Source organism: Macaca thibetana, chromosome 13 (genome assembly GCF_024542745.1).
Source record: "Macaca thibetana thibetana isolate TM-01 chromosome 13, ASM2454274v1, whole genome shotgun sequence".
NCBI lineage: Eukaryota > Metazoa > Chordata > Mammalia > Primates > Cercopithecidae > Macaca > Macaca thibetana.
The window spans coordinates 105,449,182-105,474,204 of NC_065590.1; the positions used below are offsets into that span (position 1 = coordinate 105,449,182).

Consider the following 25,023-nt stretch of genomic DNA (forward strand, 5'->3'; position numbering starts at 1 on the left):
AAAATCCAGAGAACACTGGAGGAATTCTGCAGTATATTATGTTGTGTGCATGTAAAAGTCAGGGAAGCATAAATTTGGCCCCAGTCCATCACACCTACATTTAATATATGAAAAAATTGATGCCCAAAGTTGAAATCTCACAGCTAAATATGGCAGAGCTCGAGCCGAGGTCCTGAGGCCTGGTGACCTGTGCTGGGCTCGAGCCGAGGTCCTGAGGCCTGGTGACCTGTGCTGGGCTCGAGCCGAGGTCCTGAGGCCTGGTGACCCGTGCTGGGTTCTGCCCTCCACCAGCTGGAGTCTCACCTGCTGGCCTCACCTGCCTGCCGGCCGGCCTTACCTAACATCCAGAGTCACCTGCAGGCCAGCCTCACCTGCTGGCTCGCCGTGTTTCTGGGCAGGGGATCGGGCCACATCAGAGAGAGTCGTATTTATCGGGCCTGAGCTGACATTTCTTCCGTCTAGCAAGCCCTGTGAGTAAGGACAGATTGCAGGTTGGGGGATTGGTGCCAGGCAGAGGAGAGCATGAGGAAGATTTGGGAGAAGGTGGGTGTTGGTCTTTCGAGAGCGTCCCCGATGGTTTGGCAGCACGCTAGCAGGTATCTGAGGGCGGTCGTGGGAAAGTGCTTTTGCACAGTGCGGGGGCTGCTCCTCCTGCATGAACGACCCAGCGTGGTGCAGGCTCCACACATTCCTTAGGAAACGCGCATGGAAGATGATGAATCTCGTGCACGGAGGAAGTGGGTTTCTGTTTCACAGAGGCCTTGTCTGTCTTGACGATCTGGAAGCAGGAGTTCTCGTTGGCCCATCTGCATTCTCAGAGGGCTCCATGCCTGGCTGTTCTTAGTCCTCACACTTGCCATAGACTGTGATCTCAGTGGCATCCAGTGTCACCTCTCTCCTCTTCACCTGCTTCTGTAGAAAGGGAACTAAAGCGAAGTTACAGGTGGGTGAGGGGAGAGGCGGCAGGACTGAGCATTGGGGTAAAGGTGTTGCAGCTTTTCTTGGCTGCCGAAGTGTGTGTGATGAAGCGTGGCCCCGGGGAGGTCATTACTGCCTGAGGACTGACTGAGCCATGCGAGGGTGAGGTCACCCGTGTCCTGGCCTGTTCATGGTGCAGCTCCACAGGTTCCTCCCAGATCCCAGAGGGAGGCCAGCCAGCAGCTTGCAGGCACTGTTTGTTAAAATACAGATAGAGAGGCCTGGCACACTCCTGCAGTCCCAGCACTTTCAGAGCTGGAGGCAGGAGGAGCGCTTGAGCCCAGGAGGCTGAGGCTGCAGTGAGCCATGGTTATACCACTGCACTCCAGCCTGGGCCGCAGAGTGAGACTCTGTCTCTAAAATAAAAAATAAAATGCACGTAGGCGTATCTTCGGCGTTTAGTAATGTAAAAATGTTTCTACCCTTTTTAGTTAATTCACCAGAAACAAAAAAAAATGTTTCCTTGGAATTTTTTCCATTTTGTTCATTGCTTTCTCCTTTGGAATTAGGAACACTTTAAAACATGTAGATAGATTGAACATGTGAATACTAAGGATGAGTATCTGAGTGAATGAGATGTGTGAATACGCGGTCCCCTTTTCAGAACTGCCTGTTAGATCAGGGGCTGCCAGGAAGGAGGAGACCCTGGAAGGTGAGCTGTTGCTCGCACGAGCTCTGATACACCTGCTGCAAGGCTGGAAACCCCTGTGCTGGGGATGGGTGAGGTACGTCTTTGTGCTTTCAACACTTGACCAGACCAAATTTCTGTCTTTGTAGTAACGAGCTGAGCATGAAGACAGATTCCCGCCTAAACTTGCTGGATGATGGGACCCTGATGATCCAGAACACACAGGAGACGGACCAGGGTATCTACCAGTGCATGGCAAAGAACGTGGCCGGAGAGGTGAAGACGCAAGAGGTGACCCTCAGGTACTTCGGGTCTCCAGGTATGTGGTGGGCATTTCACACCTGGGTTCCGCCCAGAATTGTCGTCCCTCAGTATCTGCCTTCTTCTTTCCTTGCACCCCAACTCAGTAAAATAAGAATGAACATTGAAGTCTGAAGTTGAAGCTGCAATACAGGGTTGGCTCACAGAGCTTTCGAAGCGCAGGGTCGTAGATGATCTGTGAGCGGTGCTGTGGTCCCCAGTTAGCCCCTCATCTGGGGACACACTCATAGTCCACACAGCCGGGGCAGTCCATGCTGTGAGCCCAGCCCATGGAGAGAGGGCCTTGGGAACCTGGAGAGACTGTGCCACCCCCGACCCACTGACCCCACCACCCAGGCGCCCTCTGAAGGGACAGCTACTCAGGCACAGCCAGCTGTTGCCATGTGGTAACAAGGTCTCTATTTTGCGAAGGGCTTGGATTATGTAAAAGGAACCACAATTCTAGATTTTTATCCAATATTTTCATGTTTAAGATAATGGCACGTAAATTTAAAACATTTAAAAACTGTCTCAGCCACATCAAGTCTAGCTGTGGCCTCTCATCCATCTGGGCCCCACCAGGTTGCAAACTCTGCTCTGATCCACCTGTGTTATCCGTGGCCATTGCTCAGAAGAGGAGCTGGGCCCTTGCACAACAGCGGAATGGGGCGTTGGGTGTACCCCACGGCTCTGGGAAACGATGCAGATCCCTTCACGCCTCTGGACGGGTCTGCCTGTCCTCCTGTGTGGAAGCCGGTAGAGTCGGAGCCCTTACCCACGGAGGCTGCAGGTGTAACTTCCTCTCTGAAACCTTCTGGCTTCCTTTAGCTTCAGCCACAAATCATGCCAGGGTCGCTGTTTCCCTGGTATTTTGTATTTCAGGCCATTATGGTTATAAAACCTTTTGTTTGGCAATGTAAGTGGTTTTGGTGTTTCTTGTTTAAATGCCGGCTCCTTAATTGGCCTAATCTCTGTATCACCTGGTACATCCCAGCATAGACACAATCAACGGGTACCGAAGGCTGAGAATTCCCGGCTCTCACATTTCCGTTCAAAGGAAAGCCCAGTGGTATAGTACTGCTGACTCAAAGCCCTCAATCAAACAACGTTCCACATGTTCAGCACAAGGCGTTCAGCATCTTTCCAAAGTCAGTGCTGTGGGCGTGTGCAGAGAAGTGAAGACACAGCCGCTGCTCCCAGAAGGAGCCTGGGCTCTGTTTTTAAGGCATTAAAAAGTCCACAAAATAGTTATGTAGTACTGTTAAGTATGTGTTACAGACAAAGGAGAATAACCATGGATTATGAGTAATGAACTACTTAGGAGAGTTACTATGCGAGTAGGTTGATTGATTCCTGGACAGGAATATTTAGCCAGCTCTTTATGGCTTGAGAGTTCCAAATTTCGCTCCTTTTGATCTGAATTCTTGGGTCTTTCTCAGGAATAACAGCCCTATTTAGTATACTAGTCTGAACATGTGGTGTAGCTCCCTCAGATACAAATGAAGAGTCTCCCGCCATCCAGTGCACAGGGAGTTACTGCAGCATGGGGGAACCAGCCCTGGGAAGCCCAGAAGCCTAGGCCAGGCTGGCACACTACAGCCTGCAGTCCACACCTGCCTACTGCCTGTTTCTCCTAAGGTGTATGAATACTTTTCTGCAATTTTAAATGATCAAAACTTTTAAAAGAACAGTATCTTATGACGACATGACAGCTAGAAGAAATTCAAGCGTCACTGTCTATGATTAAGTTTTCTTGGAGCATGACTGCACTCATTCTTTTGCACAATGTCTGTGGCTGCTTGTATGCTACCATGGCGGAGTTGAGGAGAAGCAACAAAACCTGCGTGGCCTTCAGAACTTAGAACAGGAGCAGTCTGGCCCTTTACAGAAAAAAAATGGCCAACTGCTGTTGCAGACTATGGTAATAATGTATAGTAATAGGAAAAGAGTGACGTGGAGGTCTCCGTGGGCCATAAAGGGGCATATCGCACCCATTATCCTGAAGCTTTGTGATTAGGGGCATATAAAAAGTTTGCAGTTATTATCTGTCTGATGAATTACATTTTTGATCAATAACACTTCTATCAGTGCTTTTTGCTTCTAGGTAAATTTGTTGTAAGATACATAAAAGCAGCCTCTACTTGATCTTTATTGTCAGGTGTATCTTTTCCCACCATTTTTCTCCGAGCCTTTCCACGTACACATGTTTGAGATGTTTAATATAAATAACACAGAGCTAGAAATTTTTTAAAAATCCTAAGTTTTCCTTAAAGTTAATCCATTTAAATATGTTTATTGTAGTTAACAATATGAGATTTATAAATTCTACCTCTTATTTTGAACTGTTTGTCCAAACTTTTCTGTGTTTTTTGCTTTAATTGGAAATAATTTTTTCATATTTGCTTCCCACTACCAGTTTGTATACTATATACCCATTTCTGTTCTTTTAGTGGTTAGCCTAGAAAATTTTAAATGCATTCTTAAATTGCCAAAGCCTAAAGTTAGTATAACCTTCCCCTCTAACATGTATTCATCCCGCTGAGTTGACGTGCTTAGTTCTGTTTTGTGTTTTTTTAACCTATAAACATTATTATTTTGTTCTTCCAGTGTTTGTCTGGATGCATCCATGTGGTTCCCACTTCCTTTGTCCTTCCTTTGTTTATCTCAGCTCTTCTGTCGGGGATCACCTTCCTTCTGGCTGATGTAGGGGGAGCTGGGCAGCAAGCTCATGTGAGCACCAGGTTTTGGTGAAGAACACTTAAATGAGATTTATTTATCTCTTGTACTGGGCGTCGTTCCCTGGGTGGGGCAGGCAGGTTTTGAAGTTAGTTTTTTCTCATGCCGAGGGCACAGCACTGTGGGGATGCAGCTGTTCAGTTTTCTGTCGAACTTCTCTTCGTGGGCCTCTGTTGATCTGTGTCTTGTCTTCTGTACTGCATGAGGCTCTTTAAAGCTCAATTTAAGTTATAAGGGTCTACGAATGCCCTCAAGGCCGACTTTGACTTTGGTGTTCCTACTTTTGTGAGTAGCTTCATGGTTTCCAATTTGTTATTCTGATAGAAATGCTAATATTAAATGTCATTTCTGTATTTTTTGTAATTTATACTTAAATATTTGACTAACACAGCTTACATGTTAACATATATAAAAAGGTAGAAAGTCGTCGTCCTGGCTCTTTCCGTTATGCGCTCAATTCCCTCTTCCCTTCCCCTCTTCCCAAAATGCTTAGTAGTTTCTTCCCTGTGTGTATACAAAAAAAAAGTAAGCATATTTGAGGCAAGTGATTTTTCTCAGATGATAGCTTAGAAATCTTTCTAGTCTTTCACTTTTGATACATCAGTTTTCTTACTCTCTTTCTTTCTATAGCTGCATAGAATTCCATGATCTAAATGCACCCTGAATTTATTTAACAAGTTTCCTTTTGGAGTGAATTTAGATTTTTTTTCCAAATCTTTAGCTCTCACAGTTCTGTGTTCTTTATTCAAAAGCCTTTGGGCCAGATGTCTTTTGATATTCAGAAACTTGGGTAAATTTTTGGAAGGGTAGCATAGTGTAAAATCCACATACCAATTTAGACGGTCAGCAGAGTCTGGGATAGTGCCCTATAATCAATGTATTAATATCCTATAGCAAACTGTATGGATATTCACAGAAAGTAGAATAAAGGCTATAAGTATCCTCATGCTAGATAGATCAAATTTTCCAAACAAATAAGTTACAAAAAAATAATGATTTTTGGAGTTTTCTGAATTTTAGCGTGGTGGATAAGGATGGTTGACCTGAACAAACAACAGGGCAAAAGGAAAACACAAATTTATTATTTATTTATTTATTTAGACAGAGTCTCGCTCTTGCCCAGCCTGGAGTGCAGTGGTGAGATCTCAGCTCACTGCAACCTCTGACTCCCTGGTTCAAGTGATTCTCCTGCCTCAGCCTGCCGCGTAGCTGGGACTACAAGTGTGCGCCACCGTACTGGCTAATTGTTGTATTTTTAGTAGAGACAGGGTTTTTCCATGTTGGCCAGGCTGGTCTCGAACTCCTGACCTCAGGTGATGTGCCCACCTCAGCCTCTCAAAGTGCTGGGATTACAGGCATGAGCCACCACGTCTGGCCCAAACAAAAATGTATTTGGACATATGACATTTTATGTGCTTGTAAAAATAGCTATAGATTAAGTTTCTAGCATAATATATATATGTTTTAAATTTTACTTGAAGTTCTGGGATATATGTGCTGAATGTGCGGGTATGTTACATGGGTATACATGTGCCATGGTGGTTTACTGCACCCATCAACCTGTCGTCCAGGTTTTAAGCCCCGCATGCATTAGATATTTGTTTTAATGCTCTCTGTCCCCTGTCCCCCAAACCCCAGACAGGCCCCAGTGTGTGATGTTCCCTTCCCTGTATTCATGTGTTCTCACTGTTCAGCTCTCACTTATGAATGAGAACATGCAGTGTTTGGTTTTCTGTCCCTGTGTTAGTTTGCTGAGGATGATGGTTTCCAGCTTTATCCATGTCCCTGCAAAGGACATGAATTCATTCTTTTTGATGGCTGCATAGTATTCTATGGTATGTGCTACATTTTCTTTATCCAGTCTATCACTGATGGGCATTTGGGTTGGTTCCAAGTCTTTGCTATTGTAAATAGTGCTACAGTAAATATACATGTGCATGTGTCTTTATAGTAGAATGATTTAAAATCCTTTGGGTGTATACCCAATAATGGGATCGCTGGGTCAAATTATTTTTCTGGTTCTAGATCCTTGAGGAATCGCCACACTGTCTTCCACAATGGTTGAACTAATTTACAATCCCAGCAACAGCGTAAAAACGTTCCTTTTCTCTGTATCCTTGCTAGCATCTGTTGTTTCCAGACTTTTAATGATCGCCGTTCTAACTGGCATGAGATGGTATCTCATTGTGGTTTTGATTTGCATTTCTCTGATGACGAGTGATGATGAGCTTTTTTTTCCGTGTTTCTTGGCCACATAAATTTCTTTTGAGAAGTGTCTGTTCATATCCTTAACCCACTTTTAGATGGGGTTATTTGTTTTTTTCTTGTAAATTTGTTTAAGTTCCTTGTAGATTCTGGATATTAGACCTTTGTCAGATGGATAGATTGCAAAAATTTTCTCCCATTCTATAGGTTGCCTGTTCACTCTGACGATAGTTTCTTTTCTTGTGCAGAAGCTCTTTAGTGTAATTAGATTCCATTTGTCACTTTTGGCTTTTGTTGCAATTGCTCTTGGTGTTTTAGTCACAAAGTCTTTGCCCGTGCCTGTGTCCTGAATGCTATTGCCTAGGTTTTCTTCTAGGGTTTTTATGGTTTTAGGTTTTATGTTTAAGAGTTTAACCCATCTTTGAGTTAATTTTTGTATAAGGTGTAAGGAAGGGGTCCAGTTTCTGTTTTCTGCATATGGCTAGCCAGTTTTCCCAGCACCATGTATTAAATAGGGAATCCTTTCCACACTGCTTGTTTTTGTCAGATTTGTCAAAGATCAGATGGTTGTAGATGTGTGGTGTTATTTCTGAGGCCTCTGTTCTGTTCTATTGGTCTATGTATCTGTTTTGGTACCACTATCATGTTGTTTTGGTTACTGTAGCTTTGTAGTATAGTTTGAAGTCAGGTAGTGTGATGCCTCTAGCTTTGTTCTTTTTGTTTAGGATTGTTTTGGCTATATGGGCTCCTTTTTGGTCCATATGAAATTTAAAGCAGTTTTTTCTAGTTCTGTGAAGAAAGTCAATGGTAGCTTGATGGGAATAGCATTGAATCTATAAATTACTTTGGGCAGTATGGCCATTTTCACAATATTGATTCTTCCTATCCAAGAGCATGGAATGTTTTTCTATTTGTTTGTATCCTCTCTTAGTTCCTTGAGCAGTGGTTTCTAGTTCTCCTTAAAGAGGTCATTCATGTCCCTTGTAAGTTGTATTCCTAGGTATTTTATTCTCTTTGTAGCAATTGTGAATGGGAGTCCACTCAGGATTTGGCTCTCTGCTTGTCTGTTATTGGTGTAGAGGAATGCTTGGGATTTTTGCACATTGATTTTGTGCCCTGAGACTTTGCTGAAGTTGTTTGTAAGCTTAAGGAGTTTTGGGGCTGAGATGTTGGGGTTTTCTAAATATATAATCATGTCGTCTGCAAACAGAGACAATTTGAGTTCCTCTCTTCCTATTTGAATACCCTCTTGGCAGGGTGTATATGTCCAGGAATTTACCCATTTCTTCTAGATTTTCTAGTTTATTTGTGTAGAGCTGTTTATAGTAATCTCTGATAGTAGTTTGTATTTCTTTGCGGTCAGGGGTGATATCCCCTTTATCATTTTTTATCCTATTTGATTCTTCTCTCTTGTTTATTAGTCTGGCTAGCAGTCTATCTAATCTGCTTGTCAAACAGATTAACAAAATATGTATTTTGTTAATGTTTTCAAATTAATCCAGCTCCTGGATTCATTTATTTTTTTTGAAGGGTTTTTCGTGTCTCTGTCTCCTTCAGTTATGCTCTAATCTTAGTTATTTCTTATCTTCTGCTAGCTTTTGTTTAGCCGGGTAATTTCTGGGCAATAGAGTGTGCACATGTTCAGTGCTGGTATGCACGGCCACGTCTCTGCAGGTGGGCTGGGCCAGGGCGTGCTCTCACTACCAGCGTGGGAGAGTTCCGTTTCCACACAAACTCACGCATGAAACACATCGTAATTGTAGGGCTTTTTTCTGGATTTAAATTTGAAAAATATTATTTCTTGCTTACTTTTAATTTGCACTTTTTATGAGTAAATTTGTTATTTTTGTATACTCTAAATATACTTCACTAACAATAATTTGTGCCAGTAGGAACTACTAGCAAGGTCTAACAAGACTGACATAATGTATTTTATTTAGAAATAAGGATCCTCCATGGAGTTCAGCACATGTTTTAAGAAAAAGCCCTTCCTCGTTAGCTTTTCCTAAGCAGCCATGGTTGCTCACTTTGCTCAGGTGGCCTGCATGTTGTTTGACCCGAGGCTGTGAACCATTTTTATTGTCTGCACATTTCTTTAAAAAGAAAATATGCAGTTACATTGTGTTTGTTTTGCCCTATTTTGGTGGTAAATAGAATTAATAGCCTGACATAGGAAAAATCAAGCAAAAACCATGTCAAACCGGGAGAAATTAATTGAGAATTTCTGTTTAATTGTGACAGCTCGACCCACTTTTGTAATCCAGCCACAGAATACAGAGGTGCTGGTTGGGGAGAGCGTCACGCTGGAGTGCAGCGCCACAGGCCACCCCCCGCCGCGAATCTCCTGGACGAGAGGTGACCGCACACCATTGCCCGTCGACCCGCGAGTGAACATCACACCTTCTGGCGGGCTTTACATACAGAACGTCGTCCAGGAGGACAGCGGAGAGTATGCGTGCTCTGCGACCAACAGCATTGACAGCGTCCATGCCACTGCGTTCATCATCGTCCAGGGTGGGTATCCATCCTCTGTGCCAGAGCCAGGGCTCAGCCCCTTCCTCCCCGCTCCACCAGCTCGCACTGCCATACCCACCAACGCTCCATAGAATCTCTGCCCTGTCTACTTCACTCAGGTTATTTTTATCCATTATACCCCCATTGGACTACCTACAGATGATCGCAATTTGTAGATTTTTGCATCAGAAGGCTCAGTAGGACGGGCTCTGTGTGCTGGCTGTGGTGTCTCTGTACCTCCAGCACCTGGCCAGGAGTGTCTGTCGGATAAGTGAGTGTGTGTGTGTGTTTGTGTGTGTGTGTGCGTGCGTGCACATGTGCAGTAAGGTGGTTGATACACCTTGCAGACAGCTTTGAATCCTTCCTTAAGATCAGTTTTGGATGTAGTCTCCTGGGAGTATTCATCGTTTTACGCCTTCTGCCATGTATTTCTACATTGCTTAATGGACTGTAAAATGAGTTATTCTTGTGAAGTGGTACGTGTGTTGGAAAACATTCAAACAATACAGAAGTGCAAAAGCTAAATTATTAGAGATGATATTAGAGATAGAGAAATCATTTCCTTCTGCCAGCCTCTCTTCAACCCTTTCCTGTCTCACTGGCAATCTGTCGAGCATCTTTCTGGTTTTATTTGCATGTACACCAATGCAGCCGTGTTACGTGGATTTACTTTTTTTGTGGCTGTTACTTGTATAAAAATGGAATCATACCAGACAATACTGTTCTGTAAGTCATGTTTTTCATCCAGTGATAATAACCACTATCATCGCACACAGCTATACCAGATGGCATTTTTTTAAGCATTTGCAAATATTAGTTTAGGGTGAGGATTGAGAGGAATCATTGTAAGTCAGCCTGGTGTCCACAAGCTTCAGTGTGGCCTCATCTGTGCCCTGTGTGCATTGCAGCTGACGGTGTGGTTGAACAGTCTTTGTGTGCTTTCCAGGGTGATGCTGAGAACTCACCCGTCCTTCATCTTCTTTCTGTTTCGCTCCCATCTTCTCCTGTGCCCTCTGCCTCTTTCTGACTCTTCGTTGTAGACCTCGCTTCTAACCGTCAGGTGTCTGCCAAGACTGTGGTCATTTTCTTGGTGGCGTTTTTACCCCATGCTGCTTTTTACATGTCCTGTTTCGAATGCTTTCTCTCCGGAAGCTCTTCCTCAGTTCACTGTGACGCCTCAGGACAGAGTTGTCATCGAGGGCCAGACCGTGGATTTCCAGTGTGAAGCCAAGGGCAACCCGCCGCCCGTCATTGCCTGGACCAAGGGAGGTAAGAGCCAGGCCCCAGGCCTTTGCCTGCTCCCTCTGCAGCCACAGACACAGGAAGCACACTCTTCCACCATGCCCAGGCAACCCCCAATGTGTTCTGGACAGGGCTGAGCTGGGACTGGATTCCACAGGACCAAGGCACTGGGAAGCGCAGAGGTGTCTGCACACCCCCCCGTGGCTTCCTGTCCATGCATGGCTGTCCCTCATGGACATCATGGCAGGAAACTCTAAGAAGCTCTGTCATTACAGAAGACACTTGGGGTTCCTGCCTTTGACTCCCTCACACCTGCCTTGTTTCAGATAGTCTCTAGGTCGTGCTTTTAAGTAGCATCTTGAAGGAATCTATTTGCATGGAGGATAGAATTTTCTGGAAACAGTCATGGACTATATTGAAACAGACAAACAGCTTTTGCTCTGACTTTGCTTCCCAGAGCCCTCACTGTCACCTCGCCGTTCAGCGTCGTGACCTTTCATCACATTCTTTGCCTACAGTCCCAGCGCTCTTCCTTCAATGGGAAGGTCACTGGGCACGTTACTACGTAGAGGCACAGCCTGGATGGGGGTTGGGATGAGGGCAGGAGCTGAAACTGCCGGAGAAGGAGCTACACAGACCTCCTGGTTCCTGTCCTGGGATGCAGGCAGTGGCCCTGAGACCTCCTGTCCACTCCAGCTTGCACCAAATAGCCAGCCCATCCCTTCATCCCTCTGAGGGGCCCCACCCAGGAGTCTTTGGGAAGGAGGCCTGTGCCTGCATCACACGCCCTGGACTTCCCTTTTCTCAGGCAGTTATGGGCGGAACAGAAGAGACTTATCCCCAAAAGGAACGTGCTGGGGCCTCACTTGACTCTTCATCAGCTCCAGCACTCAGTCCTCTCCCTGGTTCTCCCAGCTGGTCATCCGCCCCCTCAGACCCCCCGAGTCCCCACGTCTTCCTGGCTCCCTGCCCTGCCATCCGCCCCCCTAGAGCCCCCCAGTCCCCACGTCTTCCTGGCTCCCTGCCCTGGTTCTCCCAGCTGGCCATCCACCCCCACTAGAGCCCCCCGAGTTCCCACATCTTCCTGGCTCCCTGTGTAATGCTTTTCCCTCTGTTCTCTGCCCCTGTCAACCCCTCTCTCTTGAGTTACGGGTGTGGGGACATTCAGGTATCACCATGGTGTCTGCTGGGGAGTCAAAGATTTGCTTATGCAGGGCCAGGCCAAATTATTCAGTGCCCCGACCCAGGTGGAGACAAGCGTCTGTGATGCTGTCAGTTTGAGAGCAGGAGTTCTCCATACGTCCGAGTGTCCAGTGTAATGGACCCATGCCTTTGCAGGGAGCCAGCTCTCCGTGGACCGGCGGCACCTGGTCCTGTCGTCGGGAACACTTAGAATCTCCGGGGTTGCCCTCCACGACCAGGGCCAGTACGAATGCCAGGCTGTCAACATCATCGGCTCCCAGAAGGTCGTGGCCCACCTGACTGTGCAGCCCAGAGGTAGGTGCCAGGAGGATGTGGACTGAATTGATTTTCTCAGATCAGTCATCAGGAAACACAGATTCTGCAGCTGACCTTAGTATTATTCTTCGTTATGAAGTGTTGGCTCTTCTCTCTGCATTTTATGCACCGTCATTGTGCTTGTGCCCCCAAGGTGTCTGCATAGTAGCTCATTCAATCTCTGTCCCTTTAGCTGGTGAAACCATTTGCTTATTTTTCAGTGATGGTTTTTTTGAACTTGGATAAGATTGACTTGTTAAAGTCTGTTTGGTTTTTTTTCCCCTTAGTTAATTAAGATTATTTTAGAAAAAGGTTGTTTCTAACTACCCTTTCTGGGGTGGTTATTTAAGTAACACAGTGTAATCAAGTCCGCCCCCAAGGCACAGACCCCAGATGATGTGTCACGAGGGCCAAATCCGGTTTCTCTCCCGTCTGCCAGCTCATCCTTGGACCCCGGCCTTCCTCTTGTCCTTTTTGGATGTTGCCTTTGCCTGTTCTCTGCAATGAGAAGGATCCCCGCAACCTCATATCCCTCCTGATAGAGTCAGCGTAGCACTGATTGTGGCCTCTGCAAGAGCGAAGGCCACTGACCCAGCCCTCATGTTGCAGGCGTCCTGTGCTAACTCCAGTGTTAGCATGAGTGGCCCCCAGAGCAGAGCCGTCCAGGTGGCCACAGACCCTGAGCTTGTCATGGAGACCGTGGGGAGTGGGGCAGAGATGACGTGCGGGGAGGATAGGGCTGGATTTCCTTGTGTCCCTTTTGGGGATGTTCTGAGACGCTGCGGACCTCTGGAAGGGGCTTCCCCCAGCCTGTCATCAGCAGGCTGTTGACGGCTGACCTGTCCGATTGGCTCTGTGTTTCTTGGTTTTGCCCTTTGCGTCCCTGACCTAGCGGGACTCTGGGTGCCTGTGTAGAGAATGCGGGGGTGGGATTTCTGAGTGGCCCCCCAGATCCCCGCAGTCAGCCACGCTCCTGCTCTTTCAGAGGAGGAAGCTCCCCTGTTTCCTTCTCCAAGAGTGGGGCTCTCCCCAGAGCTCGTTGTCCTCCGTGGGCCCTGCGGCACAGCATATGCCTGAGACTGCCCCGCCATCAGTGAGGGGCCGGGGCTGGAGGACATGGCCGCCAGCCCGTCCTGGACCCTGTGGCTGTTTGTCTCTGAGCAGGGAAGACACTGGTTGCACTTTGCTCTCCTTGCCCTGGGAGACAGGGAGGCGGGCGGATCTTCCCTGGGACCTTTCAGGCTCCCCCGCCCTGTGCAGAGGCCGCTGGGAGGCAGGGAAAGGGCCCATTCTGAAACTGACTGCGAGCTGCCAGCATCTCTGGGTGGGCCTGATGGAGGGCAGGGGATTTTGTTCTTCTGAAGTTTTCTGATGTGATTGACTCGTTTTCCTGGATTATCTACATCTGCCTTCCAGTCACCCCTGTGTTTGCCAGCATTCCCAGCGACACAACGGTGGAGGTGGGCGCCAATGTGCAGCTCCCATGCAGCTCCCAGGGCGAGCCCGAGCCAGCCATCACCTGGAACAAGGTAGGTGGGCCGATGCCCGAGCCAGCCACCACCCAGATACAAGATAGACGGGCTGGCGCCCACACCACCCACCACCTGGAACAAGGTAGGCAGGGCAGTGCCCACGCCCCAGCCTCCCCTCTGCTGTGGGGTGTGATGGGCTGGACAGCTGCTGCCTGCCCACTTCCTCTACAGACTTTCTGTAGCAGAAAGAAAAACATTCAGATCGTAAGCCTTGAGGTTTCTCGGGGAATCCTTACTAATAAGAACAAAACAAACTTGGAGCATTCCATTTTTTTAATCTTTTCCGTAACAAAAGCAAAGAATAACCCTCTTACAGAACTATGGTCTCATCATCAATAAGGAAGGGTTTACATTGTTATTTCATTTCTTTGCTGTTTTTATCAAGCTCAATAGGAAGATGTGGGCAGCACTCACACACCATGACCCGTGTTTCTGTGAAATCCCTCCCGGGAGCACAGGGCCGGCCGCGCTGGTCCTCACAGAAGGAGAGTGCTCAGCGGAGACGGTCCCGTCCTCCACCGCATCCCTGCACTCCCTGTGAATCTCTGTGTCCTTTCCTTCCTCTCCGCACACACTCCAGGCATCTGCTCTTGCTCCTGCCTCAGCTGGGAGGTCACCTGCCCCTCTGTGTCTGCCTCTGAATCCTTCTTTGCCCTTGGACCAATGCCCTCTCTTTCTGAGACACTCCTAGGTCTCTTTGTAGGCCCCCTACCATGGCGGGTGTCTAAGGGAGTCGTCATTGGTGCCACTTCTCCTTATTGTGGAAAATCATCCTTGCCTCAAGCTATCAAGCTCTGTTCTCCTGAAGAATGAGATGTGGAAAGAGTTTATCTCGCCAGCTTGGCATTGGAAGAACTGACCATGTCTCCTTCCCTTCCCAGGCCTGGATGGATCCAAGCACAGCCTGGGAGCTTCTCCATTTGCAAATCCTAACAAATGTCTCCCCTCCCCCAACCCTAGGTCAGACAACTTCTGCTTCTTAGTCTTATTTCTCTTACTGTTTTCATTCTGTTTTGCTCCAGGATGGGGTTCAGGTGACAGAAAGCGGAAAATTTCACATCAGCCCTGAGGGATTCTTGACCATCAATGACGTTGGCCCTGCAGACGCAGGCCGCTATGAGTGTGTAGCCCGGAACACCATTGGGTCGGCCTCGGTGAGCATGGTGCTCAGTGTGAACGGTAAGATGCTACATGCCCACATCTACCCACGTGGTATCCACAAAGAAAGCCAGCAGGCCCCTAGTGCAGTCCCAGGCCCATTGGCTTAGGCTGTTCAGAATTATTCAGAAGACAGAGCACCTGTGATTCCCAGGTGGGGACACTCTCCTGGTGCATAGCCAGGCTGTTCGCCAGCCCTTCCCCTCCACTCAGGCACCTGCAGGCCCTGCTGCCCATCCACTGGGCAGAGCTTTGTCCTGCAGCCCGTCCACTGGGCAACGCCTTACCCTGCAGCCCGTCCACTGGGCAGAGGTTTGCTCTCTGGTCGTCCGCATCTGTCCAGAAATGACCAGGTGTAATTTACAGTTATAATTTGGCAAATGTGGTTGCTTGATGAGATTCCGATTCCTTAGCTGTGGTGTCTCTCTCCCCGGGCTGTGGCCAGGAATGCTCCGGAAGCATCTTTCAGTGGGAACCTCTAGGTGCTTGTAGGCAGCCTTACCTAGATCCAGTCAGTGGTCCTAGAGCCGTCCTGACTCCATGCCTGCATCTGCCTGTTTGCATCCTGGTCCCCCCACCGCTTCCATCCCACTCACCCCGAGGCCCTTGGCACCTTGTCTGGGTTCTTATAACAGAGGCCCGGGTCGCTCTGGCCCCTCTTTCTCAACCCACAGACTCAGTGATGCCCGTCATGTGTCCCTGACCCTTCTCCGTGTCTCCTGTGGCCACCAGGGTGACACTCACACCCTTTAGCTTTGCATGGAGTCTTTATGATGTGACCCAAACCTGCATCTCATCAGTGGTGTGTTCCCACTCCAGCTCTGTCCCCCTAGAGTTAACAGCACTCTGAGAATGTGCACAAACCCCCCTTCACGGGGTAAAGGACCCTCTGGCCATCACCCCACTCCCCGCGGGCACTGGCCCTCCCCCTGGGCCTCCACTGTGACTCTGTTTTTGCCTTTTCCACTCTCGTCGTGACTGATCCGCCTTCTCCATGGGACTTGTTAACAGACAAGAAGAGTGAACCCCCTCAGTGCCGTGAACATGGCAGACGTAAATGTGAACCGTAATGGAATTCTGAAAAAAGACTTTTCAGAATTATTTAGGAAAAGTCTTAAGTGACCTTATTTTCCCATTATATGTAGAGTGTGAGATGTAAAGTTGATGTAAAATTAAGTGTAAAATTAAGTTGATGAAACTTAAAAACTAGTAGATTATTTTAAATTAATATTTGTTTTTTGCTTGAAACAATGCCACCTTAACATGAATTAACTACATCTGAAATTTAATCTTCCACCCATAATTCCATCCCCCCAAAATATCATCATTAATATTGTGGTTGGATTTCTTTTCTTTTTATAAAAAGATAGATAAAGAAATGCTTTTGGATTAGTTTTCTGGGATCATTGCTTGTAGAAAAACAAATTCCACTTAAACCATTAATAAGAATGAAATATTAGAGTCATAAAATTATGTAAAATGGTATGACTTATCTACCTATTGGCATAAAAATATTGCATTCCAAAAATTAGTCAATTTGAGCTCTGAGATACACACAAAAGTAGGTTTCTGCCTAGCTGAAATTCTTTTTAGCCATTTGATTTGTCCACGTGTACCTTCCTCAAATATGTAAAATAGCCGACGAGCTCACCTAATCCATGTGCCTGTGATGTTTGTTAGCGGTGAAGTAAATGAGGCTGGAGGTGTCCATCCATAGCTGGGTGTGAACAAATGTTTTAAGAAGGTGGTTCAGAAGGGCCCTGGGTTGACCCAGTTACACCGATAGTCGCCGCCGCTTGGTCATTCATTCAGCAAATGCCTTTGTGGGCTGGACTCTGTCCTCAGTGCTGAGCCAGGTGTGCCAGGCGCTCGGCTCCATGGAGTTAGATCCTGAGATGAATAAGAAGCAGTGAGATGAGCTCACAGTCACACTCAGATAGTGAGGAGTCCACGAGAAACCGCAGGGCAAGGCATGGGTCAGAGTGGGAAGCAGAGTATTGAATTCTGAGCAGAAGGAGCCACGGGAGATGAGGGGGTAGCAGGGGGCAGCCTGGTCGGGGAGAGTAGAGGGGTGGGGTTCTGGGGTCAGAATGAGCCCAATGCCGAGGGGGTGGGGAGCACAGGGCTGGGGCAGTTCTCGGGGTGCTGGTGCTGACCGGGCTGCAGAGTTCGACTGTCCTTGCGGACATACCAGGACGCCATGAGGAAGTTCCCAGCAGGGAGCACCGCGAGCTGGTCTGCTTTCCTAAGACTCGGCTTGGGTTGTGGATAAAGTGTCCGGGATGAGGTATCGGGAAGGACAGCAGAGAGTGCCTGGCCAAGTGGGAGAAGGAGTGCCTGCATCCGGGCGCACAGCTGGGCTCTGCAGGGCCAGTCCCTGGGCAGGCGGCCAACAGCAGATCTGAGGGGCCTGGCAATAGTTGGCTCGCACTGTGGGGTGACTGCTGGGCTTTGCCAGTGTCACTGATTGAGACCCAGAAACAGTTGGGGAGAAGCCAGCCTGGGGGAAGAGGCGATGGAGGAGTCCTGTTTGAGCATGGAAAAGGGAAAAGCCTGGAGTGGGTGGTTAGAGGCACGAAGTGAACTGCAGGGAGAGGTCAGGACGATGGTGTCAAGTTGGGAATGTTAAGACAACAGCGTGAAATGGAACCACACAGGGAGATGCTGCGGAGGACCGGAACACCTGGTCACTGGGCTGGAGCTCCAGCATCAGAGGCCTGGCGGGCAAGGCAGAATGATCATAAAGACACTGACAGTGGACGCATGCGGAGACGGTAACAGAGAGCAAGGGTAGGACTGACCTGACTCAGAGAGAGAGAGAGTGCGAGAGCCCACAGCTGAAGAGGAGTGCTCAGGAGGAAGAGACCAGGAGAAAGCAGATCACAGTGAGGAGCAGGTCCCAGTGAGGAGGGGGCAGGTCCCAGTGAGGAGGGGGCAGGTCCCTGTCAGGAGTGGGCAGGTCTCAGTCAGGAGTGGGCAGGTCCCAGTGAGGAGGGGGCAGGTCCCAGTCTGGAGGGGGCAGGTTCCTGTCAGGAAGGGACTAGGTCTCAGTCAGGAGTGGGCAGGTTTCAGTCAGGAGTGGGCAGGTTTCAGTCAGGATTGGGCAGGTTTCAGTCAGGAGTGGGCAGGTTTCAGTCAGGAGGGGGCAGGTTTCAGTCAGGAGTGGGCAGGTTTCAGTCAGGATTGGGCAGGTTTCAGTCAGGAGGGGGCAGGTTTCAGTCAGGAGGGGGCACGTCCTTGTCAGGAGGGGCAGGTTCCAGACAGGAAGGGGCAGGTTCTTGTCAGGAGGGGGAAGGTTTCACACAGGAGGGGCAGGTCCCTGTCAGGAGTGGGCAGGTCTCAGTCAGGAGTGGGCAGGTCCCAGTGAGGAGGGGGCAGGTCCCAGTCTGGAGGGGGCAGGTTCCTGTCAGGAAGGGACTAGGTCTCAGTCAGGAGTGGGCAGGTCTCAGTCAGGAGTGGGCAGGTTTCAGTCAGGAGGGGGCAGGTCTCAGTCAGGAGTGGGCAGGTTTCAGTCAGGAGGGGGCAGGTTTCAGTCAGGAGGGGGCACGTCCTTGTCAGGAGGGGCAGGTTTCAGTCAGGAGGGGGCACGTCCTTGTCAGGAGGGGCAGGTTCCAGACAGGAAGGGGCAGGTTCTTGTCAGGAGGGGGAAGGTTTCACACAGGAGGGGCTGGTGCCTGTCAGGAGTGGGCAGGTCGCTGTCAAGAGAGGGTAGTTCTTTGTCAGGAGGGGGCAGGTCCCTGTTAGGAGGGAGCTGCTTTCAGTCAGCAGGGGCCAGGTTTTAGGCAGGACGGGGCAGGTCTCAGTCAGGAGTTGGCAGGTTTCAGTCAGGTTGGGGCTGGTTTCTGTCAGGAGGGGGCTGTTCCCAGTCTGGAGGTGACAGGTTTCTGTCAGGAGGAAGAGTAAGTTTCAGTCAGGAGGGGGCTGGTTTATGTCAGGAGGGGGCAGGTCCCAGTCAGGAGGGGGCACGTTTCTGTCAGGAGGAAGTAGAGCCCAGCCAGGAGGGGGCAGGTCCCTGTCGGGAGGGGGCAGGTCCCCGTTAGGAGTTGGCAGGTTTCAGTCAGGTTGGGGCAGGTCCCTGTCAGGAGGGGGCACGTTTCTGTCAGGAGGAAGTAGAGCCCAGCCAGGAGGGGGCAGGTCCCCGTTAGGAGTTGGCAGGTTTCAGTCAGGTTGGGGCAGGTCCCTGTCAGGAGGGGGCACGTTTCTGTCAGGAGGAAGTAGAGCCCAGCCAGGAGGGGGCAGGTCCCTGTCGGGAGGGGGCAGGTCCCAGTCAGGAGGGGGCACGTTTCTGTCAGGAGGAAGTAGAGCCCAGCCAGGAGGGGGCAGGTCCCAGTTAGGAGTTGGCAGGTTTCAGTCAGGTTGGGGCAGGTCCCTGTCAGGAGAGGGCACGTTTCTGTCAGGAGGAAGTAGAGCCCAGCCAGGACGGGGCAGGTCCCAGTCAGGAGAGGACAGGTCTCAGGAGAGGACAGGTTTCAGTCAGGTTGGGGCTGGTTTCTGTCAGGAGGGGGCTGTTCCCAGTCTGGAGGTGACAGGTTCCAGTCAGGAGAGAGTAAGTTTCAGTCAGGAGGGGGCAGATCTCAGTCGGGTGGGGGGCAGGTCCCTGCCCAGTCAGGAGGGGTTAGGTTGCAGTTTAAAGAGTGCATGTCCCTGTCAGCGGGGGGCAGGTCCCTGTCATCAGGGGGTAGGTTTTAGTCAGGAGAGGGCAGTTCTCAGTCAGAGGGGGTAGATCCCAGTCAGGAGGGGACAGGTCTGAGGCAGGAGGGGATAGCTTCCGGTCAGGAAGGGGTAGGCCCCTGTCCGAAGGGGGCATGTTTCAGTCAGGAGGGGGCAGGTTCCTGTCAGGGGGCAGGTCCCAGTCAGGATGGGGCAGATTTCAGTCAGGAGTATGCAGGCCCTGTCATGAGGGGACCCATTTTATTCAGGAGGGGACAGGTTTCAGGCAGGAGGGGACAGGTCCCTGTCAGGAAGTGGCAGGTTTCAGTCAGGAGGGGGCAACTTTCTGTCGGGAGAGGGCAGGTCTCTGTCAAGAGGGGGCAGGTCCCCATGGAGGGCTGTGTCCCAGCAGCCAAGTGAAAGAAGCCTTTTTGTAAGGGTGCGTTGAGCTGTGTCAGCGTCTGTCAAAAGATTGCGTATGTTGAAGAAAAATGAAATCAACTTTGGATTTATTGGGGTTCGTGTCATTGCGTGAGATGGTTAGAGCTGTTTTATCACTAAAAATAAAAGTTGGTTGGAATTAGTTTATAGTATTTGGTAAAATATCAACTAGGGACTTAGTATTAAGCAGAAAAGAATGACAAGAGGGAACCAGAAAGAGGGCAGTAACTTTAGGGGTAGATAAGGTGTGCGATTGTGTGTGTACATGTTTCTGTGTTTGGTTTGATGTGTTTGTGTATGTTGTGTGTTTATGTGGTGTTTGGGGGGGGTGTGTGTTGTGTGGTATGTGTACGTGTGTGTTTATATAGTGTGATGAGTATGTGTGGTGTGCTATGGTGTGGCATGTGTAGTATGTATCTGTATAGTGTCGTGTGTATTTGTATGTTTGGTGGACTGTGTGTGTTATTTATAATGTGCTGGGTGTGTTGTATTTGTGTGGTGTGTATATGTGTTTGATGTGTGTGTGGTGTGTATCTGAGTGTAGTGTGATGGATGTGTGATTTTTGTGTGTATCTGTATGTATAATCTTCTGTGTGTGTGGTGCATATTTCTGTGTGTGGTGTGCGTGTCATGTCCTATGTGTGGTGTGTGTCTGTGTTTAATGTGCTATGTAGGTGGGATATGTCAGGAGGGAGTAGGTCCCTGTCCGAAGGGGGCATGTTTCAGTCAGGAGAGGGCAGGTTTCAGTCAAGAGAAGGCAGGTTTCTGTCAGGAGAAGGCAGGTTCCTGTCAGGAGGGGCAGATCCCAGTAAGGAGGGGGCAGATCCCTGTCAGGAGGGGACAGGTTTCAGTCAGGTGGGGGCAGGTTTCTGTCAGGAGGGGCAGGTGTGTGTGTGTGGTGTCTGTGTGTCTGTGTATAATGTGCAGTGTGTGGTGGGTACCTCTGGTGTATGTGTACAATGTGATTTGTGTGTGGTGTATGTGTGTTTGTGTGTACAATGTGATGTGTGTGTATAAAGTGATGTGTGTGTGGTGTGTGGGTATAATGTGATTTGTGTGTGTATAATGTGCTATGTGTGTGGTGTGTGTGTGATGTGTTATGTGTGGCGTGGCGTGTGTCTGTATATAATGTTCTGTGTAGGTGGTATATGTGTTTCTGTGTATATAATGTTTATGTGTGGTATGTGTTTGTGTGTATAATGTGATATGTGTGTATAATGTGCTGTGTGTATGGTATGTGTGTGGTATGGATCTGTGTGTGGCATGCATGTAATGTGCTACGTATAGTGTGTGTGTGTCTCTGTATAATGTTTTATGTAGGTGCTGTGTGTGCTTTTGTGTGTATAATGTGATCGTGTGTGTGTGATGTGTGGTGTGTGTGAGGAAGGAGTTGCCCTGTGTAATGATACAAGTCCACAGGCAAGAAGATGGGATCATGGAGGCAGCAGATCTTTAAAGAGGGGAGCGGGTTAGGATCCCAGAGTCCAGGGAGGCTGTGGCCCTTGATGAGAGGAATGGATGAGATCTGCTGGACCCTGAGGTGTCCCCATAGACATCTTGTCCGCTCAGCTGGCCACACAGGGAGGCCTCAGTCCACACCTCCCATGTGCTGCCACATGTAGTATAAGATCTTCCATGCTTCGTGTTATAACTACTTCCTGTCTTCTTAGGTATAACATGATTTCAAAAGCTAAAGTCTGTAATTTTCATGCTGTCTGACAACAGCTTCTAGTAGAATTTGTGAGAAAATAATTTGAGTTTGGATTTGAAAAATAGAAATAACATTTGGAGAAAAGTATGCCTTGTGGCTAAATGATGTAGTGTCTAGACATCATTTTATGAGTAATTGTGTAGTATTTTTCCTGGTAATACGCGACTTTGTATTTTCCTAGTTCCTGACGTCAGTCGAAATGGAGATCCGTTTGTAGCTACCTCCATTGTGGAAGCGATTGCGACTGTTGACAGAGCTATAAACTCAACCCGAACACATTTGTTTGACAGGTATCACGGGGCTGTAAACACGCTGACCCTCAAATTACAGAGCTTTAGGGTGAAGGTGGGAGTGACTAAAGAATGCATGCAGTTCTAGTATATGAATTTTGATTTGATTATCTGATGACCAAAATGTTTAATTTAAAAATCATGAACAACATGGGCACCAGTTTTCTGGGGGTTGAAATAACAGAAGGATGTGTGCTTTTCAAATAGAATTTGGCTGTGATCCATAACCAAAACATTCTTTGAAAATTTCAACTCATTCCTTTGGCTTATGACTCCATGATTTGGCAAAAACAAATAGTTTAAAAGTCATTAGTGTATTTGTTCATGTTGCTGATCCCAAAGCAGTTTTTCTGCCTCTTATTTGAAATGCAATATCTGCGATTTTCTCTATTGACTTAATTAATTATCTGTTTTTAGTGTCTTCCGGTTTTTGTCTGTTTTGTTTTTGTTTTGTTGCCTCCACTCCGGATGAGGAAGGTATAGTACATTATGTTGTAGAAAGTAGCTGTAGAAATATTAATAGCAATGATTATATTTTTGGATACTGTGAATTTTATCTTCAGTAATCTGTTTCATTCTTCCTTTTTTTCTCCCTAAACTCTGGTTAGCCGTCCTCGTTCTCCAAATGATTTGCTGGCCTTGTTCCGGTATCCGAGGGATCCTTACACGGTTGAACAGGCCCGGGCAGGAGAAATCTTTGAACGGACATTGCAGCTCATTCAGGAGCACGTGCAGCACGGCTTGATGGTCGACCTCAACGGAACAAGTCAGTACCAAAGCCTTTTCCTTCCTCCTCCATGGCCTGAGTAATGGGGTTGAACATGCCACAGTTAAGTCACATTCCTAGGGAAGAGTTCCAGCACTTTCTTTCCCACTGTGCTTATGAACTGTGAAATTATTTCCTTAAACTGTGAGTCCTCTTGAGCCCTACAGCCCTGTCGCTGTCACTTTGGTTTAATAGGAATCTCTGGGGGACATGAAGTCCCTTGGAGTGCTGGTCAGGCTACAGCAGGTCCACCTGGCCAGGGTGGGTTATGCAAGCCCAGTCCCTCTGCAACAAATGAGCCGTAAGGGAGGACTTGGCAGCATGCTTGCTCCCTGAGTGACGCTGTGTCCTGGGAATGCGGCGCCATGCGTATTAGGAGGGCTGTTTCTGAAGAGTCCCTGGTCTGTGAAACCAGCTGATGAGATCACCTCGGGCTGGTGTGGAGATGCTGTTGGGGGAGGTATGTCCCCCACTCACGCTGCTCTGGCACTTTGCCATTGCCCAGTAAAGAACAGATGCCTTTACATGTCATTATTGTCCTTGCTGGTAGTTGTACTATTGATGAACCCGTAGAGGACCCTGACTTTCTTATGTAAAATCATCATTTTGAGCAGCAGCTGGTTACTCACAGTTCTGTGCACGCGTACACACACACACACGCACACACACACACAGAGCACGGAGGAGAATGCAACAGTAGCTGTCCCTGTGGGATGAAAGAACTGCCTTATAATTTTTCAGTTTTCCAAATTGTTTTCAATGAGCATATCTTTTACAATTAGAGCAAAAAATATTCTTCAAGGGTTGAATGAAGGAGGCATGGAATTTTGAGACCTGTAGGGTAATTTATCCCCGTCTTCGGAGTAAAGTGTTGCTCTGAGCCAGCCCCAACCTGTTAGGTTTTGGAGCCCTGTTGGTGCTGCAGCCCAGGCACCAGCCAATGCAAAACTGCGCATTCCACAGCTCCTGCTTCCCAGTCTTCGCCTGGCCTCTTGTGGTTGGGGGCGGGGCGGGGCAGGGCAGGAAATACTGGGTTGGAGGCCTCTCAATGTTTCTGCTTTTCTTGATGGATGAAACTCCATCCTCGCCTCCCAGGCACATTCTTGGGGAGATGAATCAGAGCCCATTTTGTTATTTCAACAAGTGTTTATTTGGCACTTTGTGCTTGTCAGGTGCAGGGGGAGACTAGGGTGAGAGGCACCAGGCATGTAGGGTCCCAGCCCCTTCCCAAGTCCCTGGTGCCAGTCTCCTGGTAGAAAGGCCATGTTCTCTTCTCCAGAGAATGAAGAGGGAAGTTACTAAGTGTAATTTCTTGCTACTCCCTACCTTTCTTCATTTAGTTACAGGATCAGATCTTTAAACATTACTGTGGCAGCTCAGTAAGTGGGTTCTGCTGCCACCACAGAAATAAAGCCATCTGGAAACGTCTCCTCGAAGCCAGGCTGTTGGAAGTTGTTCCTTGTGAGGAATTGCATGTCCATTGTGTGTCATTACATGCCAATTATAGAAAGATTTAGACCGAGGGGGCTGGGCGCTGTGGCTCACGCCTGTAATCCCAGCACTTCGGGAGGCTGAGGCGGGCTCACGAGGTCAGGAGATTGAGACTGTGCTGGCTTACACGGTGAAACCCTGTCTCTACTAAAAATACTAAAAATGCAAAAGAAAAAAAAAATTGGCTGGGCGTGGTGGCAGGCGCCTGTAGTCCCAGCTACTTGGGAGGTTGAGGCAGGAGAATGGCGTGAACCCAGGAGGCGGAGCTTGCAGTGAGGCGAGATCGCACCACTGCACTCCAGTCTGGGCGACAGAGCGAGACTCCATCTCAAAAAAAAAAAAAAAAAAAAAAAAAAAAAAAAAAAGGTTTTGACTCAGAGAAAGGCAGAAAGGAAAAAGTAAAATTACCCCAACAATGTGAATCATTTTATACCTTTGCTGTTTACCTGAGCAGCAGTCAGATGCACATGCAGGCACTCATTTCTTCACTTACTCATTCCACCTGCCTGTCAGGGCACACCCTCTATGCCAGTCACTGTCCCGGGCCGGGGCCTACAGCCACAAAAAGAAGAAATAAAAACCTCAGCCCTCAAAGATCAAACGGTCCAGAGAAATGCAGATGGGAAACCAGAGAGAGGTCCCTGCATATAAGAAGCCCCAGCAAGTGACCCAGAGAGAAACAGCAGGTGGGAGGTGGGTGGCGCCCTGGGTGGGATGGGGTGCTGTTTCCCATGGGCAAAGGTGACATGTGAGCGGGAACCCCACAAGGGTGAGGGGGCCTCCCTGGAGCATCTGAGGGGACCACACATGCAGAGGCTTGGAGGTGTGGCACATCTGGGCATAGTGGAACAGCAGGTGGTCAGTGTGGCTGGAAAGGGGGTGGG

General features: G+C 48.6%; 1 protein-coding gene across 6 annotated transcripts in view; it reads left to right on the forward strand.

The window, feature by feature from the left end:
• PXDN (peroxidasin) overlaps positions 1-25,023 on the forward strand; it is a 112,987-nt gene that overhangs the window by 68,547 nt on the left and 19,417 nt on the right. For all 6 annotated transcript variants that reach the window (XM_050753170.1, XM_050753168.1, XM_050753169.1 and 3 more), the window contains 8 exons: positions 1,756-1,925; positions 9,089-9,361; positions 10,514-10,630; positions 11,942-12,100; positions 13,517-13,629; positions 14,655-14,811; positions 21,774-21,882; positions 22,491-22,648. In XM_050753170.1, coding sequence (XP_050609127.1) covers positions 1,756-1,925; positions 9,089-9,361; positions 10,514-10,630; positions 11,942-12,100; positions 13,517-13,629; positions 14,655-14,811; positions 21,774-21,882; positions 22,491-22,648 — 1,256 coding nt within the window. The remainder of the gene's footprint in view (positions 1-1,755; positions 1,926-9,088; positions 9,362-10,513; positions 10,631-11,941; positions 12,101-13,516; positions 13,630-14,654; positions 14,812-21,773; positions 21,883-22,490; positions 22,649-25,023) is intronic.